The 20,974-nt window shown below is 41.7% G+C and overlaps 1 protein-coding gene across 1 annotated transcript in view; it reads left to right on the top strand.

Moving 5' to 3' along the window:
• LRP1B (LDL receptor related protein 1B) overlaps positions 1–20,974 on the top strand; it is a 2,110,020-nt gene that overhangs the window by 676,212 nt on the left and 1,412,834 nt on the right. Inside the window, exon 3 of the mRNA XM_077447755.1 lies at positions 1,777–1,914. Within this exon, the coding sequence (XP_077303881.1) occupies positions 1,777–1,914 (138 nt within the window). The remainder of the gene's footprint in view (positions 1–1,776; positions 1,915–20,974) is intronic.

Here is a 20,974-nt window from a genome sequence, read left to right on the forward strand (position 1 = left end):
GGAGATGACCCAGTCCAATCATCAAAACCTCATTATTACTTTAACTACAGCTTAACCACTTTCAGATCGGACCATTTTGCTGGCTTAAGACCAGAGCACTTTTTGCGATTCGGCACTGCGTCGCTTTAACTGACAATTGCGACGTGGCTCCCAAACAAAATTGACGTCCTTTTTTTCCCACAAATAGAGCTTTCTTTTGGTGGTATTTGATCACCTCTGCATTTTTTATTTTTTGGGCTATAAACGAAAAAAGGGTGACAATTGTGAAAAAAACGCATTATTTTTTACTTTTTGCTATAATAAATATCCCAAAAAAATATATAAAAAAACATTTTTTTTTTCTCAGTTTAGGCCGATACATATTCTTCTACATATTTTTTGGTTAAAAAAATCGCAATAAGCAATTATTGATTGGTTTGTGCAAAAGTTATAGCGTTTACAAAAACATGGGATAGTTTTATGGCATTTTTATTAATATTTTTTTTTTTTACTAGTAATGGCGGTGATCAGCAATTTTTATTGTGACTGCGACATTATGGCGGACACATCAGACATTTTTGACACATTTTTGGGACCATTGTTATTTATACAGCAATCAGTGCTATACAAATGAACTGATTCCTGTGTAAATGACACTGGCAGTGAAGAGGTTAACCAGGAGGTGGCAGTGTAGGGGTTAAGTGTCTCCTAGGGGCGTGTTGCTAACTGTGGGGGGCGTGGCTGTGTTTTACAGATCCCTGATCTCTTCTCCAATCACAGGGAGCAGAGATCAGTGTCACTTGTTGCTAGGCCGATGTAAACAGCATCTCCCCATTCTTCCTCCCCATGAGACGATCACGGGTATCCCCGTGGCGATCGAGTCCGCGGGACCCGCGATTGGACTCACGGTGGTCCCGACCAAATTCAAAGGGATGTACCTGTACTCCGATTTGCCTGTCCGTGCCATTCTGCCAACATACATCATGGTGCGCCGGTCAGGAAGTGGTTAAATCAACAAGCAACCAGCACCAAAGTGTCTCCACAGGTATCATCCCATCATGAAGGACAATGCCAACTGTGCCTGTCACACTTTATTACACTTTTTGGGGCAAGTTTTTATTTTTTTAGGTATTTTTATTTTTTTATTTATTATACTGCAGCCTTCTAGCCTCAGGTGTCAATGTGCCTCCCTCTGTGTGAGATACAGTGAGAGTTGAGCTGGCAGGTTTTCTTGTAAGCAGACCTACAGTATGTGATCTTCATGACTGGCTGGCATTGTGATCATATAAAAAAAAAAAAATGCAACTTAGCTCCTGGTTGCTAGCATACAGTAGATCCCCAGCTGTTAGTAACAACTCCGTCTTAGAAGTAGGAATCTGCACACACTGCGGGAGTCAAGGAGTTTAAACCTGCGACTCAATAAGAAGGGCAGCAAGGATGAGGAAGACATTCTGCACCTTTAAAAACAAGTCAGCAATGACATTTCCCATACGGCTATCTTTGTTTAAAGTGGTTCCAAATGTCTTCAGTCATATAGGATTCCTTGTAGCAGTATGTGTGTGTGTGCAATAAAGTAATAAAGAAGTTCAACTACACCTTTCTGCACATTTGTGAACAATATAGTAATAAGCAATTGTCACTCATGTCCTATTGGTCCCAAAAGCACTGCACAGGAATCATATCCGTATATAACGTGAGTCTTTCTTTTGTAAGACGATGGTGCCTACAAGGTGTATATAGGCTTTCTGTCTCTGGGGAAAATTTTAACTATTCTTTTTTTTTGTCTTTCTTTTTCAGGTCAGGAAAACATAGTTTACAAGTGCCCCTCAAATCACATCCTTTGCATTGGAACCAAAACATGCATCCATCTGTCAAAACTCTGCAATGGAGTCTTGGACTGCAGTGATGGCTACGATGAAGGAGTGCACTGTCGCGGTGAGTCCTTTACATACGTTTTCCTAAAATTTGATTGTCGCTATCACTGATCCCTGATTGATTTCAAAATGTCTATAGTCTAGGGTAGCTTTTATCATTTTTTTTATCCTATAGAAACTCTTGAAATAATTTTCAGGTCTTAGTGAAACCCTGCTAAAAATTATTGTATTTCCACATGACTGTACATTATTTTAATAAGTAATTTGTAGATATGAATATTCTGTATATAAAAGAAATGGGAAGTTGATGTACTTAGTATATGTGAAACCTAGAACAGATTATTTGAAGAAATAATTATTAAATGAATTAACAAAATGGCTAGAAAAGAATTGCATAACCTTGAATTGGTGGCCAGTGAAAAAGTGTCCCCTATTACAGTAGGTCTGTGTAGAGTTGCCCACCTAGATTTGAGGTAAGTGAAAGAGGTACTCCTTTAGATTAGTAGGCACTAGTCACTACACAAAATGCCCTCATACTTTTGTGGTAAGAGGGAAGAATGTCCCTTATGCTGTGTACACACGATCAAATTGTCTGGCGGACTCGGTCCACCGGACCACAGTACGCCGGACAATTCGATCGTGTGTGGGCTCCAGTGGACTTTTTCATCGTAAAATCCGGCGGACTTAGTAGTTTTGACTCAAAATTTGTCCGGCTTTCAGCGGACAATCTGGTAGATTGTTTGCCGGACCAATTCCGCCGGACAATTCGATTGTGTGTACGCGGCATTAGAATCACTGAATACCATACCCAAGCTCTATTACTGGTGATGCTAGCCAAGGCTAAAAAACGGTGCTCTTGGCTGGGATGTGCAGTCCCTCAATACTTATAAATTGATAGATATAAGCCAGCAACTCGATGGACTCAAACGTTAAAAATCTTTATTGGCTATGCAAGTATATCCAGTAAAACAATGTTACCGGAGCAGTGTTTTACTGGATGTATTTGTATAGCCAATAACGATTTTCAACGTTTCCATCCAAGTTGCTGGCTCATATCTATCAATGTTAAAAGAATGCCCCTTATATTGGTAGTCAGTGTAGTTTGCCCTTACATTGATGGTCACTGGTCACTGGTTTCTGCAGAGTGATGTTGGTGTTGGAAGAATGAGAACTCTATAGGCACCATCAGACAGGAAATCAGTGTGTCACTGATCGCTGGTCTACGGTGTGATATGGGGACATTGCTTGATTTTTCTTGTCTAGGATGTATAGTTGAAATAGTGTATGAGGAAGACTTGTCTAAAGCTGACCATTAATGGATTAAAATGTGTCTGGTTAAGCAGGGACTAGCCACATTGTAAATCCATCTGTGGCTGTTCCCATTTCAGAGAAGTTGATCTAATAATCAACTTCTTTTGACCCGACTTATGTTCCTTTGATGTTAAATGTTCCTTTGATCAGCACTGCAGCCAATCAGTTGCAGCACTGATCGGTGTATTCTGACAGTGAAGGAGTCCCCGCTGTCAGAATACAATAATACAGTAGAGAGAATGATTCCATCCAACTTGTTTGTGTGGATGGGGGATTGGTTCTGTTCTTTTAGATCAGCGGCTTGGCTGTTTAAAAAAAAAAAAAGGATCAATGTATGGCCTGCCTAAGGTGCAAAATGGAACTATTGGTTAAAAAAGCTTTTGTAGGTGGAAATAGTCTAGGGCCCACAAATCTGTAATTTATTTCATTGTTTTCTATTACTATATTTTTTTTTTTACTTTGAGTCATATGTGGTAAAGGATAAATGGCTTATGATGCAGTGAATTCTAACCAGGAGAGGTTGCAGTAACCATTGGGCATTGGCTTTTGCCTCCTGCACTACCAGAACATTCCATATTTGTTTTATGCAATAAGTAAGAGTATTTGGATCACAGACTCTCAAATATGTTTGTAAAATTGACTGCCCTTTGTCATTTCTGTCCATTAACTAAGTAATACAGGAGTAACAGTATTTAACTGCATTTGCTATTTTAATGTAAGATGAATTTCTCATTTAAAAGTTAATTTCAGACTTTCCCATTATAGCAAAGTCACGCTATCACTGTTTAACCTTTAAAAGCCTTAATTTCTCATACATTCAACCAACCTCAACCAAAAGAAGCTAGCAGTAATTTATGAAATAATAACAATAGCAAGCGGGGCACCTCTGGACAAAATAAGCTTTAAAGTCAAACTTTGGGAAACTCTCAAAGTTTCTCGGCGACTTAAGGAAAAGGAGATTTATTTACTATATCCTCTTCCCCTCCCTACTACTGGACCGGTCCCCGAAGGGTCCTCTCCCCTATGCTCCAGCAGGCTAAGGTCTTGATCTCATCAAGACCATTGCAAGGTTGCTGAGAGACAGTCTGAAGTGTGGGGGAGAGGCATCTCCTCTTCCCTAGACAAAACAAGCAGTGATCCCTAGCAGCGCAGGCATAGCCCCACTGCAAAGGATAACTGGAGTTGGGCTTAAAAAAAATTAACAAAGCCATATGTCAGACCTTGTCATTGTGTGACTTGGCTTTGTTTATCAACATGTCATACAAATATATATTTGAAATCAAATCTTTATTATTTTGTGGAAATAACATGGTTTCTGCCAGTCGCAGGCTATGTTACACCCTTCCAGATAAGAGGGAGGTGGTTCCTCTATTAATGTAAAATCCCACCTCCATTGTATTTAGCTGGTTAGTGAGCATGGAGGAGGAGGGAAGGAGTAGGCTGTCATTTACCACTGTGTATGCACCCACATGTGTGACTCTATAGTCACATGGGCTGCTCAGATGTGATAGGGAGGAAATGCTCAGCATAGAAAATCACAGAAAACTGAGCATGTGCAGATTTGCCACTACAGCTGCAAAATCCCTAGCTGAATAGAGAGCAGAAGGATCAACCAGGTTTTTTGCAGAATATAGAAAACAAATCTCATAGTGACTGAGTGAGTATGGACAGCATGTAATATACTATTTATTGATAGTTTTTTTTATGATCTGGGTTATGTGACATTTTAAGAACACCCAAACACCTTTTCCTTTCAGCACTTACTTCAAGGCATTAGCAGATGTTAACGGTTTACTGAAATGTTTCAAGTTCAGCTAAATGGATGTAAAGGAAAAGCTACAAATTTTGCTCATCCCCAGTGATCTTTTTTGTAATAAAATTTTGTATACCAAAAAGAAAATCACAAACATCAGTCATCTACATTAAAAAGGGAACTGACACCCAGTATTGAGAATATTAGTATGCTTCAGTGCGTTGCCTCTAATGTTTGCTGTGCCATCAGTGGGTGATGGTGGTCCTCAGACGTATGATGGATCAAGCCAAAAAAGCAAGTTAAAGCCCAAAGGATGGTGTAAAGGGTCCACCAGAAAAAGGCAAGAGGAGAATCAAGAGAGCACTTATAGTGTAGTGTATATATGTATGTATTGTGATTGGTGAATTAAAATAAAAAATATTGGATGAGTTTGGTCACTCTTCATACCCCGGGGTCCTGATCCTGAGCCCTCTGGGGGGCTTGCAGATGGGTGGTTAAATTCTTAGTTAGGAAAATGACAAACAGTCCATCAGTATTCTGATTAGCAGAGGCACCAATTGGAGTGTGTAGTGGGATTGTAGCGTATCTATAGATGGATTACAGTCGTGATGTTGGATGTCAACATCTGCTAACATGACATTGTAGGTGAAGAATGTACAAAGACAGTTGTATCAGCATGGTAAAGTGTGCGTTTGGCCAAAACTTTATTTTGTTCTTGAATAGAGTAGGTAAAAACCTTGATGGTTTATCCTTTGCTTTATATGTACCATTGTTTCGGAGACACAACCGGAAATTAGAGGGCATTTCCCAAAGTGAGGAAGATTTCCCTTTTAGACAGTTAAAACAGGTGCTGCCATTGGAAGATTTCCCCTTACTTCTTGTTTTGGGGACAACTCTAAAAATGGGGATTTCCCCTTGGTTGCCTTCTATGTGACAATGACCACCAGTACAGCTGGAGAGATGAATCGTTCTAATGAAAGCACAGACCACAATAAAACCTTAAGAGAGAGTCTAGAGTTGCCACCTACCAACACTGGAAGAATATCCCTCCCCCTTGCTCTTGGAATGGGCCTAGATTCTCAATAATATAATGGTGATGGAGATGTTGGTGGCAGAGGATAGCGCAGATCCTTAAAAGGTCCATACAACTTGGACCTGTTAGCAAGCATATAGTGATACTGAAATTCTTTTATCCCTTCCCAATTGATTCCTCATCCTGCTTTTTGTTATATATGTGTCATTGGGAGCTTCTCTGATTGTGTAGATAGAGCTTTCCTTGGAACCCCTGCTTCTTATCATTTAAAGTGTCTGGCCTTCCCTGATGATATATGTATTATCCTTACAGTCCCCTCTTTCCCATTTTTTTATGGTGCTGATATCATTAAGCTCCTATATGTTTTGTTATATAATATGTTTTTTTTTTCTTTTCACGGCCTCTCTAGTTGATCCTGAGGCCCCATACTAGAATGCTCAGATGTACGACTTTCAACTCTCTTTGGTTAAACCATTCATGGGAATTATTCTTGTATCGTTTACCTATTTTAGAATATTTTGACATAGATCAAGTACATCTGTAAATTATCCCTTAAAAACTGTTTGGGTAATCACTGTTTTGACAAAAACTTACCAGTGGGTCTAATTCCGCGTGCACACGACCGGACTTTTCGAGGGACTAGGTCTGATGGTCTTTCCGACGGTCTTTCAGCGGAGTTCCGACAGACTTTCCAAATGAACGGACTTGGCCACACACAATCATACCAAAGTCCGACAAATTCGAATGTGATGATGTACGACCGGACTAGAATAAGGAAGTTTATAGACCGTAGCCAATAGCTGCCCTAACGTTGGTTTTTGTCAGTCGGACTACCATACACACAAATGGATTTCTTGATCCAGCGGAGTTCCGGTGGAAAAATTTAAAACATGTTCTATTTCTAAAGTCCGCCATATTTTTGGCAAGCAAAGGTCCGATGGAGCCCACACACGATTGAATTGTCCGATGGACTGGTTCCATCGGACCTTTGCTGTCAAAAAGTCCGGTCCTGTGTACGCGACATAACCCTTCCACACGCTATCCAAAACTAATGCTAATGGTTTTGCCTAGAGATATACTTTAATCCCTGGATAACATATAAGATCATTTATTGTATATATAAAATAAGAATTTTTTTTTCCATGCTGCATTATAATTTTTGTAATGTGTACATTTCTTGTTGTCACATACGGAGCTGCATGTTAGACCAAGCAGAAAACAAAAATCTTTGATGTATATGAAAGGAAATTGCTTATGGGAGTATGTAGATGTATGCAGATGTGTATCTGAATACAGAACGGGGAGATGTAGACATAATAGCAAGCTTTATGAAAAATATAAGGCTGCTAGATAATCGTTGATAACATGCATTGCACATCTAAATTGGGCTGGTAATATTAAACGGATGACTGAGGATCATATGTCAAAAACTATCCAAGAAGCAGAATTATGGCGAAAAAGATATATTAGTCAACCCAAAGCACAATGCTTGGATGAAATTAATAAGTATGTAAGGATGATAGTAGCTAGGCAACAGTGGGATGCCAGCAAGCACAGAGGAGTGGAAGTTCCTTCAGGAAGCCCTGATTTTTATTGCACAAATGAGTTAAAGAGTGAATAATTTATTGAATGAAGTAAGGAATGAATACATGAATGATAAAGAATGTGCTGAGCTTTAGGGACCTATTGAAGTTCAATCAATATTAACCACGCCAATTCTGGCATTTCTCTGCTACATATAAAAAAATCATAATTTTTTTTGCTAGAAAATTACTCAGAAACCTTAAACATTATATATGTATTTTTTAGCAGAGACCCTAAAGAATAAAATGGTGGTTGTTGCATTTTTTTTATGTCACACGGTATTTGTGCAGCAATTTTTCAATGTTTTCATTGCCTCTCTAGTTGTTTACTTTCCCTAGTTGTTCACTTTCATGAATTGATAAAAAAAAAAAAAAACACAATATTTACGCAAATTTTAATTTTTTTTGTATAATGTGAAAGATGATGTTGCGGCGAGTTAATAGATACCTAACATGTCTCGCTTTAAAATTGCGCACACTCGTGGAATGGCGCCAAACTTCAGCACTTCAAAATCCATAGGCTTTAAACATTTCTACAGGTTTACCAGTTTAAAATTACAGAGGAGGTATTGTGCTTGCTAGAACCGTTGCTCTCGCTCCAACAGTCACAGCGACACCTCACATGTGTGGTTTGAACTCCGTTTACATATATGCGAAGTATGCGTTTGCTTCTGCGTGAAAGCACGAGGGGATGGGAGCGCTTTAACTGCTTGCCGACCAGCGCACGACGACGTACGTCGGCACAATGGCATGGCTGGGCAAATGAGCGTACCTTATGTCCCCTTTAAGATGCAGTTTAGTGGGCATGCACCCGCTGCGTACTCCATGAGCATGCCCACGGTTCCCGTGGACTCGATGTCCGCCGGGGGCCTGCAATCGTGACATGGAGTGGCAGAAGGAGGAGATGCAAACAAGGCATTTCCCTGTTCTGCCTAGCAACATGACAGGGATCTACTGCTCCCTGTCATTGTGAGCAGTGATCACTGTCATGTTGTAGTGAGCCCATCCCCCCTACAGTTAGAATCACTCGTTAGGACACACTTAACCCCTTGATCGTCCCCTAGTGTTTAACCCCTTCCCTGCCAGTGTCAAAAGTGTCCGTTGTGTCCGCCCCACTGTCACCGCCATTACTAATTGCCGCCATTACTAATAAAAAAAAGTTAATAATAAAAATGCCATAAATCTCTCTGCTATTTTGTAAACACTATAACTTTTGCGCAAACCAATCAATTTACAGTTATTGTGTTTTTCGTTTACCAAAAATATGTAGAAGAATACATATCGGCCTAAACTGAGAAAGAAATTAGTTTTTTTTATATATATTTTGGGGATATTTATTACAGCATAAAGTAAAAAATATTGCTTTTTTTCAAAATTGTCACTCTTTTTTTGTTTATATCGCAAACAATAGAAACCGCAGAGGTGATCAAATACCACCAAAAGAAAGCTCTGTTTGTGGGAAAAGAAGGACATCAATTTTGTTTTCGGTGCGCAATTGTCAGTTAAAACTATGCAGTGCCATATTGCAAAAAGTGCTCTGGTCAGGAAGGGGGTAAATTCTTCCGGGGCTGAAGTGGTTAAAAAAAAATATTGTTTATTTTATTTTTATTTTTTATTTTTACATTTTTCCTTCATTTTTTTTTTTTTTTTTATCACTGTTCTTTCTATGACAAGGAATGTAAACATCTCTTGGAATAGGGCATGAAAGGTCCTCTTTACGGAGAGATCTGGGGTCTATAAGTTCCCACATCTCTCCTCTATGCTGAAAGCCTGGGATAAAAAAATAAAAATAGATCTCAGGCTTTCTAGCTAAAGAAATAGGCAATGTTTACATCTGGTCCACGGCCAGATCTATGGTAAACCTCTATGGTAAACTGCCACCTCCCTCCCGCTGTCTGTAAAAGCAATCAAGCGGTTAAACAGCCACTATGATGGCTTTTACATTGTAAGGAATCGCCAGCTGAAAAAAAATACATCTGGACGATGCCTGTAGTTGCAATCATCATCCAGATATCTTCACAGAAAGCCGCTGACGTCATATGATGTCAACGCAGGACAAGTGGTTAAACCTAAAACCAAAAATGTAATATATTGCAGCTTAGGCAGGTGTGATGGCTGGATTAGTTTTCTATTTTTTAGGCTGTTTTCACCTGGTGATCTGGCCAGTAACACATCTCCAGGATGGAAAGAAGGGAGCACTGCCCGCACTTCTTGCTTCTCTGCTTTGAATTATTGAACCAGAATAAGTTGAGAATGATTGATGTTTCTTAAGCCTCATACACACGATTGGACTTTGTACAAACTTTCCCGTGGACTTTTGCACAAAGGGCGTTGGCAGTAAGTTTGAATTGCATACACACGATCTGACTTTTTAGGCAACAAACATTACTCCAGCGCCACCTTTGGTCAACTTCTGTATTGTTGTCTGATCTTTTGCATTGGTTCTGAGCATGCGTGTTTGTACCTTGTACAAAAGTCCGATGGTTTTGTGTACACACGATCGGACTTTGCTCCATCGGACTTATGTTGTCAAAAAGTATGTCTGTTCGCACAGCCAACAAAAGTCTGATGAAAACCGAAAAAGTTTGTCTGATGGAGCGTACACACAGTCGGATGTTGCTCCAAAACAGCTAATTTGCATGTTTGTTGTCAAAAAGTCCGATCGTATGTACGAACCTGGGTTACCTACTTTTTTCTCATTAGTGACTCCAAGAGAAATTAGCATTCCAGTTAGAAAACTAGCATTTTCACCGAGCTCGGTATAGACAGTCTCCCTACTTCTTTAATGACAGGTTACCTTTTTAATTCTGATACTTGGGTATTTAGCCCCTAGAAGACTGCAGAAGAATATATCACACAGAATACTTTATAATAGCAAAGTAAGGTTGGAAGAAAAACAAGAAAGTCGTTTCAGGCACACCACCTGCAGGCTGCAAGTGGAAAATGTTGAACTTTTTTATATATTTACCTGAGCTAGGTAGATATGAACTGTGTTGTTTTACAGACTTTTTCTTTTTCTTTACTCCTATAGAGAGTTGTTATTTGATTGGCTCATGTCCTGTTTTTTTATCCGTTCCTGCTGGCTTTCATTTACAACACCCACAACATTCCTTTTAGCAGAAACCAAGTGCGAGGTATATTTCTGGAAAAAAAACTTTTAAACTCTTGCAAACTCTTTCTTGTAATAACAGGAAGGAAAAAAAAAACAACATCGGCATTTTGAGAAACACACAGCATAATTACTATGTACCAAATACAGTATTTCCACGATCAATACAATTACCCAGCCAAAGGTCTTTTCATTCCAAGAACAGGGCAGTTAGCAGCGGGTCATCAGCTGCCATTAGGAGAAAGCTGATTTCACGGCATCCCTGAATCTCATTGCCTTGCCATTTACTTGTCAGAAAGAATCATCCTGCCTTCCCACATCTAATTAGTAAAGTAGATCTTAATGTGAAGTCTGCTACAACATTATTAACACACAAAGAAAACATTATGGTAATTCCGGAGAGGTAAATGTGGGAAGCAATGATGCATCATTATATGGAAATAGAATAGGTAAAAAAAAAAAGTTACAGTACTACTAAGTAAGGAAAATTACAACATGAACATCGGTGGAAGGACACATTTTATTACACATATATAATTTAACTTAAAAAAGAACTGGCCATGACTTATGATTATGCAAGAATTTGAATTTTTAGTGTTAAATATTTATACAAATGCAGACTTTCGCCTGTAAAAATTTAGTTTGCCTTATTTAACTTCATTTATTTTATCTTAGCCTGGCATTTCAGCTTGAGAGTCAGGAATAGCAGGTCCTTCAAAGCGGTAGTAAACCCCGCTTTGTGGTTTCTACCTACAGGTAAACCTATAATAAGGCTTACGTGGAGGTAAAATTAATATCTGTTAACCACTTAAAGTGGAGGGCCACCCTGAAAAACAAAAGTACGTTAAAATGTTGCAAAAAAATCTGAAAAAAAATAAAAAAAATTTTTTTTAAACTTACCAGAAATGCCTGTTGCTAGGCAGTTCATACTAATCTGCCTCTTCCTACTCTGCTGTGATGTTCGGTCTTCTCTCCTCCACGCGTCGTCTTCTGGGTAATGGGGCGATTTGTGTTCTGGGAACTGTGTGTCCCAGAACACAGCGCGCCACATTCCCAAAGCGTTGCGCGACCCGCGCATGCGCAGTAGGAAACGAGCAGTGAAGCCGCAAGGCTCCACTGCCTGTTTCCCTTAGTTGGAATGGCAGTGCCGGGACCTGTAAGCCGAGGGATGGGTCGGCCTTGGGCGGCCGACATCGCGGGCGCCCTGGAAAGGTAAGTCTGCTTATTAAAAGTCAGCAGCTACAGTGTTTGTAGCTGTTGACTTTAAAAAAAAGAAAAAAAATCAGCTGCCCCCCCCCCCTCCCCTTTAAGGACCAGCCTTGTTTTGAGATTTTGGTGTTTACATGTTTAAAACAGTTTTTTTGCTAGAAAATTACTTAGAACCCCCAAACATTATATATTGTTTTTTTTTCTAACACCCTAGAGAAATAAATGGCAGTTGTTGCAATACTTTTTTTCACAGCGTATTTGCACAGCGGTCTTACAAGCGCACTTTTTTGGAAAAAATAAACTTTTTTGAATAAAAAAATAAGAGAGCATTAAAATTAGCCCATTTTTTTTTTATATTGTGAAAGATAATGTTACAATAACTAAATTGATACCCAACATATCACGCTTCAAAATTGCGCCGCTCGTGAAATGGCGACAAACGTTTAACCTTAAAAATCTCCATAGGTGACGTTTAAAAAATTCTGCAGGTTGCATGTTTTGCGTTACAGAGGAGGGGGGGGCTAGAATTATTGCTCTCACTCTACTGAACGCGGCAATACCTCACATGTGTGGTTTGAACACCGTTTTCATATGCGGCGCTACTCACGTATGCGTTCGTTTCTGCGCACGAGCTCGGCGGGACGGGTCGCTTTAAAAAAAAATGTATTATTATTATTTATTTTACCTTTTATTTTTTATTTTTACACTGTTTAAAAAAAATTGTCACTTTTATTCCTATTACAAGGAATGTAAACATCCCTTGTAATAGAAAAAAAAACATGGCAGGTACTCTTAAAGTGGAAGTAAACCCGCCTATCGTTTTCATCCAAGGAAGCTGCCATCTTGGCTTCTGTTTAATTTTCAACTGCCATAATGCTGCACATGTGATCAGTTGTGACACCAACCAATGGATGGTTTGACAGTTTGGTTGAAAGCACAACCAATGTGACAGTTAGCATTCCCGACACGCCGGGAATATACATGTTTTTTGAAACTGTTAAATTGATGGGTTTACTTCCGCTTTAAATATGAGATCTCAGGTCAAAAATTCCTCAGATCTCATATTTAGACTAAAATGCTAAAAAAAAAAATTGTAATTTAAAAAAATCATTTAAAAAAATTGGCCCTTTAAGAGCTATGGGTGTATTGACGTCGTTTCCGCCCAGCAATTGTATGGAGATGGGTGGCCATCTTCTCCTCACTCGTCTCCATACTGAGCCATCGTCAGGACGCGATCGCCTCTGCCGCTGCCGATGGCTCCAGTAAGTGGCGGAAGGCACTGGATAGGTGGGTGATCTTGCAGCAAATCCGCCGCAGGGACCACTTTTATCTTGTAGTGGACCGCCCGCTGAACAAGGGGATACCGGGGTTATGGCAGCTAGCTGCTTCCATAACAACGCTATCCTCCTTCAAACAGCCGCCGTTAAACAGCGTGCGATCCGTAAGCATAATATGTAATTCGTAAACATGCACCATTTTGGAGATATTCACCCTGGATGCAGCCTGTGACCTCATGCGCTCTGAAGGCCTTTCACAGCGCTGGAGCCCGCAAACCCGGGTTATGGGATGTATACTAGCACATTATGCCATTGTTTTACAGGGTTTTCTTTGTTTTAAACTCTGCCACAGTTTACTATCACTTTAAAGTTTGAGTTGTTGCCTTCTCAACTGCCTTTCCTTACATTATTGGGTTGATTACTAGAAGAACTGAGGCTGTTCACTTAACAAAGTGAATGTAGAATGAGCTTGGTAAATAAGATAAAGCTTTGTCCACTTCAATCAATTATGTGCTTGAAAAAAAATCCCATTTTCTTTTTTTAATTTCCTCACATGATTGGGTATTCAGAGTGAACACTGATTTACCTTATTTATCATTCACTTGGCAAAGTGAACAGGCTCTACTCTTTTAATAAATCAACCTCATTGTCCCACAGCCCCCAAGAGTGCACAACCGTATCAATAAAAAAAAGCCCTACAGTTGTCTATTTTCCTTTTAGCTACAGGGCTCTGTTTTTCATAATAAAGCAAAAATGAGTTGGGAAACATAAGATGGGATTGTTTAAAATGCTGGTGTCAGGACCTGGCACTGTGGTTCTCTGGGAAGAGGGTATTAGTTCCAGTGTGCACCAGCAGGTGTCTCCAAGCAGCTCCCAGGAATCAGTCTCTATCTGGTGCTGGATGCTGGGAGGGTATTTAGTTCCTGGTTTACTAGTGGCTCTCATGTCATTTTTTTGCTCTACCTGCTAGATACAGTGTCATGGTTATGCAGTGATCTTCCTGTGTTTGCTTACCTCCCCTCATGTGTTCAGACTAAGAGGCCAGACACTTCCACCTGGTGGTTTTTATAACCTCTCCTCTAAGCATGGCTACACCCCAGGCCCTATCAGGGAGCCCTATATTAACCTGTGCACTGCAGGCCATCAGTGCTGATCAACCATTGTGTATTCCTTTGTGTGTTAGCTTCCTGTTACCTGCCGTGTGCTCTTCTACTGTTTTCCGTTACCGACTTTGGCGTGTCTTTGACTATCCCTGTTTGCCTGTGATCCTGACCTGACCTATTCTTGTCTGCTTGTGGCCCCGACCTTGGCTTTGTCCCTCACCATCCCTATCCTCCTGTTGCCTACTGCGGGTGTGAGCTGGGGGACCCTGGGGGTCGCGACCTGGAGCCAGTTGCAGCCAAGTCGATCCTCACCACTCGAGGCTCTGGTGAACACCTGCTGGCTCTTAGACTCCGCGCCCCAGGGAATCTTACGCTCTAACCCCGGTGGGACCTGTCTCCCGTCCACAGCAGTCAGCCGTAGGGTCCACAACCTTGCGGTGCACTCCTGATCCCTACGGTGTGCATCTGTCACCTCGCCTCAAGGTGACCTGACAGTTTGATCAGCCATGGACCCGGCTGACATGCCGCTTCCTGCAGATGATCCATTGCAGAGCTTAGTTCGCAGACTTGAGACCCAAGAATCGCATCAGACCCAGGTGATGCGATTCCTTCAGGATTTGGCATCGCGTGTTGAACAGGTTCAGGCCTCATTAGGACCCCCGGTTCAACAACCTCAACCGCTATCTGCCGCTGCACCTATCGCATCAGTCGCAGCCACACATTCATTACAACTACCATCTCCGGCCCGTTTCTCTGGGGACTCCAAGGCTTGCAGGGGGTTCCTTAGCCAGTGCACAATTCATTTTGAACTTCAGCCCCAAAACTTCCTGTCCGATTGGGCAAAAGTCGCATATATCATATCCCTCCTGTCCGGCTAGGCGCTAGCTTGGGCCGCCCCTCTGTGGGAACTGAATGATCCAGTGGTTTCTAGCCTGTCTGATTTCTTGAAACTTTTTCGGAATATCTTCGAGGAACGGGGTCGTGTCTCCTCAGCGGCTAGCGCTCTTTTACGTCTCCGTCAAGAGTCTGCGTCTGTGGGACAGTATGCTCTTCAGTTCCGTATCCTCACAGCTGAATTGAGCTGGAATAATGAGGCCCTAGTTGCAACCTTTTTACATGGCCTCTCTGATAGAGTGAAGGATGAATTAGCAGGAAGATCCCTTCCTGCTGATCTGGACAGTGTCATCACCTTGTGTAACCAGATCGATATTTGCTTTCAGGAGAGGGCCCTGGAAAAAAGACGCCAGCACTCCCCGTTCTTTAGGCAGCCTGAGCCTCCAGTCCCTTCTCTTCGATCCGAGGAACACCCCGTGCCTACTGAGGAACCTATGCAGTTGGGCTGGACTAAATTATCTCCCGAAGAATGTGCTAGGCGCAGAACTCTGGGCCTATGCCTCTATTGTGGGGCCAAAGGTCATTTCCTTGACACTTGTTCTCTTCGTCCGGAAAAACGCTCAGGGCTAATACATCTGGAAGGTGGAGTATTAGACCCTGAAATATCACCTTCACCTTCTCATCTTCTCCTTTCTGTGTTGCTTCATGTCAGTGCTTCCTCTCGTTCAGTATCAGCACATCTGGATTCCGGAGCCGCTGCCAATTTCATGGATTGGGAAACTGCATCCTCCATGAGCCTTACCCTTTTGCCCCTTACAACGCCATTGGTGGTCTTGGCAATTGATGGCACGGTTCTCCCAGGGGGCCCTATCCTAACAGACGCTTCCTGTTAAGATGTCAGTAGGGAACCTCCACCAGGAGTGGATAGCCTTCCTTGTCTTACCTAAGGCTTCATCTCCTATCATATTAGGTCTTCCTTGGTTACGGCTCCATTCTCCACACGTTGACTGGTCTGCTGGACAGATCCTGGCTTGGGGTTCCTCCTGTTCCTCTTCCTGCTTACTCAAGGGTACCCCAAAGGAGAAACTTCCTGTTACCACCATTCCAGTATCTTCTACTCTTCCCGCTGTATATAGCGATCTCTGGGATGCGTCCTGCAATAGTCGGACTGATGCACTCTCTAGGTCATGTGGTACTCTGGATGAGGGGCCCACCTATGAACCTGAGTTGATCATTCACTCCAGTTCACATAACCATTTACCTTTGTCTGTCCCTAATCTCCCTTGGACGCACAGCCAGGCTAACTTGTGTGCAAGTTCCACAGTTGCTATGCCCTGTGATGCGATTGCACCAGTTATGCCAGTCCAGCCCAGTTATGCCAGTCCAGCCCATGCCCAATGAGCTTCCTGCTTCTTGTTCAGTACCTTCGGTGACCTGGCCTCACCCTACTGCTACTATGTCCGTTCAAACCCATTTAAGAGGCTCAATCCATCCTTTGGATAGAATTCCTCATTCGGCCAGGAGGGGTTTTCAATCTTTTTCTCAGGGTTCTCTGCATTCTGTTTATGTTGCAGCTATCCAGCTTGACTCTTGTGACATGTCACTTTCTAACCAACCTGACCTCAGGGATCCACTGACCTCTGCCCAGTCTGGTGGCCCTGTTATGGATGCCCAGCTCATCTTTAAGGGTGTGGGGGACCCTGCTCAGACTCCTGATCTTCTCATGCCCTTGCCCATTCCTAAAAAGCCTTTAGTCCTCAAGTCCTCTCGTCCTCTCCCTACCTCTGTTTCGGTCTCTGAGGATAATCTAAAATACGAGGTTAGTCAAGTTTTGGATTCCCGGCTCCGTAAAGGCATTCTTCAGTACCTCGTACTTTGGAAAGGGTTGGGCCCTGAGGAGAGGTCTTGGATCACTGCATCTGAGGTCTTTGCTCCCTGTCTGTTAAGGAGGTTCCATCTGGAGTTTCCCTTTAAGCCTGGACCCAGGTGGGGGAGGGGGAGGCCTCGTAAGAGGGAGGGTACTGTCATGGTTATGCAGTGATCTTCCTGTGTTTGCTTACCTCCCCTCATGTGTTCAGACTAAGAGGCCAGCCACTTCCACCTGGTGTTTTTTATAACATCTCCTCTAAGCATGGCTTCACCCTAGGCCCTATCAGGGAGCCCTATATTAACCTGTGCACTGCAGGCCATCAGTGCTGATCAACCATTGTGTATTCCTTTGTGTGTTAGCTTCCTGTTACCTGCCGTGTGCTCTTCTACTGTTTTCCGTTACCGACTTTGGCGTGTCCCTATCCTCCTGTTGCCTACTGTGGGTGTGAGCTGGGGGACCCTGGGGGTCGCGACCTGGAGCCAGTTGCAGCCAAATCCATCCTCACCACTCGAGGCTCTGGTGAACACCTGCTGGCTCTTAGACTCTGTGCTCCAGGGAATCTTATGCTCTAACCCCGGTGGGACCTGTCTCCCGTCCACAGCAGTCAGCCGTAGGGTCCACAACCTTGCGGTGCACTCCTGATCCCTACGGTGTGCATCTGTCACCTCGCCTCAAGGTGACCTGACATACAGCTTGCCATTTACACTGACCCTGGTCCTTGCCTTGCTTTTGCCTTGTATCCTTCTGCCTTGTACTTACTCCCCCTTGTTCCTGATCAGAGTTTTGTTTCCCACTTCCCGACCGTTCCTTGCACCATGTTTTTCTGTGTTCCACATTTAGTTTGTATTGTATATAGTGTAGTTGGTTAGACATTTTGTCATGTTCTTTGGGTTCACTGATATCTTCACGTTATATCTTGGATGGCCTTTGGATTCCCTTTAAATATTTTGTATATGGACTGGTCTAAGTTTCCAAAATGTAGTCTATGTGGCCATCCCTACGGTGATTCTTGACAGCTGGTCACCAGATATGATTATTCTTGCAATACACACAATACACACAGTGAGATTGTTTTACAATTGGCCACATTAAAGGGAAACTACAGGGATTATATATTACTAAATATTAATGGGAAACGACAGTATAATAATATATGGGCTCCATTGTATTATTATTTTAGAGAGTATAAGTTGGTAAACTGACATTTTAACCATTTTGACTGCAATTTCAGCAAAGCAGATAAGGATAGTCTGAAAAATATGCAAAAAAAAGGAGCCCCACCTTTTGGTTTGAAAAGGAAACATACTATAAAACATACTATACATATATATATATACATACATAACATAGAGAGAGCGACAGAGAGACAGATAGAGACAGCGTGAGACTTGTATAAGGAAACAAAACACATGCAAGACTAAAATACATTAGTTATTGATTTGTTAGACAGTTAGATGATCAGCTAGATTTAGATGCACAACTATCAAATTTTAACCTTTTAAGATATGCAGAGCATCTGATCCAGGGGAAGTGTAAACATCCCCTTTTTTACACCTTGTTAGTCCAGTGATTTTTGTAAAATCCTAGAAAAGTCATCATCACTTGATTCATTGACCATTAACCAGCCCATTTGGACTGCTCTGCCTTGGAGGGGTTTTATATTTGCGTGTGACTTTGTTTGTACAATGGGTCACATACAGTAGCCAAACAATGTAGCAGATGGACAGACAGATATTTGGCAACTCTAGCTGCATAGAGAAAATGAGCTTGCACCTTTTGCTGCCATTTTCTACCTCCTGTGACATTCAACCTGTTATACCTTCTTTCTATTTTTTTAATAGCTGATTGTACCAGCCAGAGATCCTTTCTTCCCAAGCTCATAAATAGTTAAAAGATCATAGCGTCTAACATCTCAATTTAGTAACACGCTGCATACAGCACAACCAGCACAGGGTTCTGAGCCAAAACTGCTTCGGCCATATGTTAAATAATAAATTGATGCCAAGCTTTAGCGCTCGCAGACCAAAGTGACAATGTATCATCATGTGTATTCTATGCTTATATTTCACAAGGATACTTTTTTTGCTGTTTAGAAACCTCAATAAAAGTTATTGCTGAAACTGAAATATTGAAGCACTATATTCTGCAAAGTAATAACTGTATTATGCATCAATGCAAAGCTATTCAAAATGGCAATTGCTTGAAATATAGTGCATTAGTCAGTGCTGGAAAGAATAGCTTTGAGTTCTTTTTTTGGTTTCAAGGCATCATTTGTAAGATTGTACATGTTCCTAATTATGTTACTTAACTTTTATTAGTCATTCTGGGGTTGATTGGATCAAACAGGGATGGTTAAGGAAAAAATAACGAATAATATTGGCAAATTTACTAAAATTAGCAAATAAAGGAAGGGGATTCGTGAAGGGTCCAGATGGTCATACAGAGTTGACCCAATTTGTCAGTGTTGTCTCAGCAATATTTTATAAGACACTGAGCTTGTGATGTACTGAATCAAATGGCTTGCTGTGCCAGCAGGAAAGTAGTTGTCTAATGTAACTCAAGAACATTAGATAATCACCACCTGATACAGCTGAAAGAATTATTTGATTATGGGAACTCTATGACCTCTGCACACACAAATTGCTGGGCAAAATTGGTCATCTGAATATTCCATAAAATTATTTTCATCTTTCTTAAGATAAGTCTGTTCCAAAGGGTGTCTTATATATGCCTAGTCTGCTGAAACGATTGCGCATTTAAGCCTGGTGCACGGGGGCTGAATGTCAGGCGGCATTGGCTGGTTCAATAGAAACTGACCGGCATTCAGCCCATGTGTACTGGAGTCGGTCAAATAAAAGCCAGATTTTCAGCTGGCTTCTATGTCAAAGAGGCATGACTGGAAAAGGTCTGCTGATCAGTCAGGTCAGTAGCAGAAACCACTGACCAGAGTTTTCTGGCAGGAGGAGCATCCCCCTGTCAGAACACAATAGAACATCGGGGGAGGTCACTGTACTAACTTTGGATTGTAAGTACAGTGTCTCCTCCTGAGCGCTCAGGTTTTTTTCAATCAGCCTGCTGGATTGAAGGAAAAAAATAATAGTATGTATGAAGCTTTATTCTACAGGCATTCTTACAAGGCAAGCATGTAAAGATCTACATCTCCTATCTTCAACCAACCTAAATGTTCCCATAAGACATTAGATAAACGTTGTGTTTGTGAAGTTATGATTAGTGTGATGAAATGACTTATGGCCATCATTCTAACATGTGTGCCATAACTTAGAACAATGCCCACTGACAAAGACCTAATGACGAAACGCATCTGTGCATGACTACGTGGCTTCTTTGATGGCCTGCATCTTTGAACTCCAACCAGCAATCACAGTGTTCAGGGGAAGACCAGAGATCGGTGAGAGAGATCGTGTGTGCTGAGCGGTCACCATTGATATGGTCATGCTGTAATTGTTTTAATATTTTACACTGTGATCGAAGAAGGATCTGGTTACTAGTGAGACTTTATACGATCAGGATATTATCTAAAGGCGATCTATTTTTTGAGGATCTGGTGAGTGTAACATCTGAAGGGAGAGGTTCTCACGTAGTGTGGTGAAGGGACTGTTGTGTTCGATTATCCCTAAGCCCTTGTACACACTTGACAATGTCCGATGTTTTTGGATAATCCGACAGTGTGTGGGCTCCATCGGACTGTTTCCGTCAGAGTATCTGACTGACCATGTTTTCCAGCGGGGCTATAAAATTTTCCGACATGATCCGATCGGACTTTGTCCGATCATGTGTAGAGAATTCCGATCGGACAAAGTGCCATGCATGCTCAGATCAAATTCCTAGACCAAAGCTATTGGCTACTAGCCTGAACGTAGTCCTGTCCTAACAATAACATCATCACGTTAAGTACGATCGGATTTTCGGACAACTTTGTCCGACTGTGTGTACGCAACAGTTTCGGACAAAATCCGTCTGACAAAATCTGTCGGCCAAAATCAGACGGATTTGGTTGTCGGAATGTCCGACCGTGTGT

This window comes from Lithobates pipiens, unplaced genomic scaffold, assembly GCF_037356315.1.
Source record: "Lithobates pipiens isolate NorthernLeopardFrog02 unplaced genomic scaffold, aLitPip1_a1.2 Scaffold_22, whole genome shotgun sequence".
In the NCBI taxonomy this organism is placed as follows: domain Eukaryota; kingdom Metazoa; phylum Chordata; class Amphibia; order Anura; family Ranidae; genus Lithobates; species Lithobates pipiens.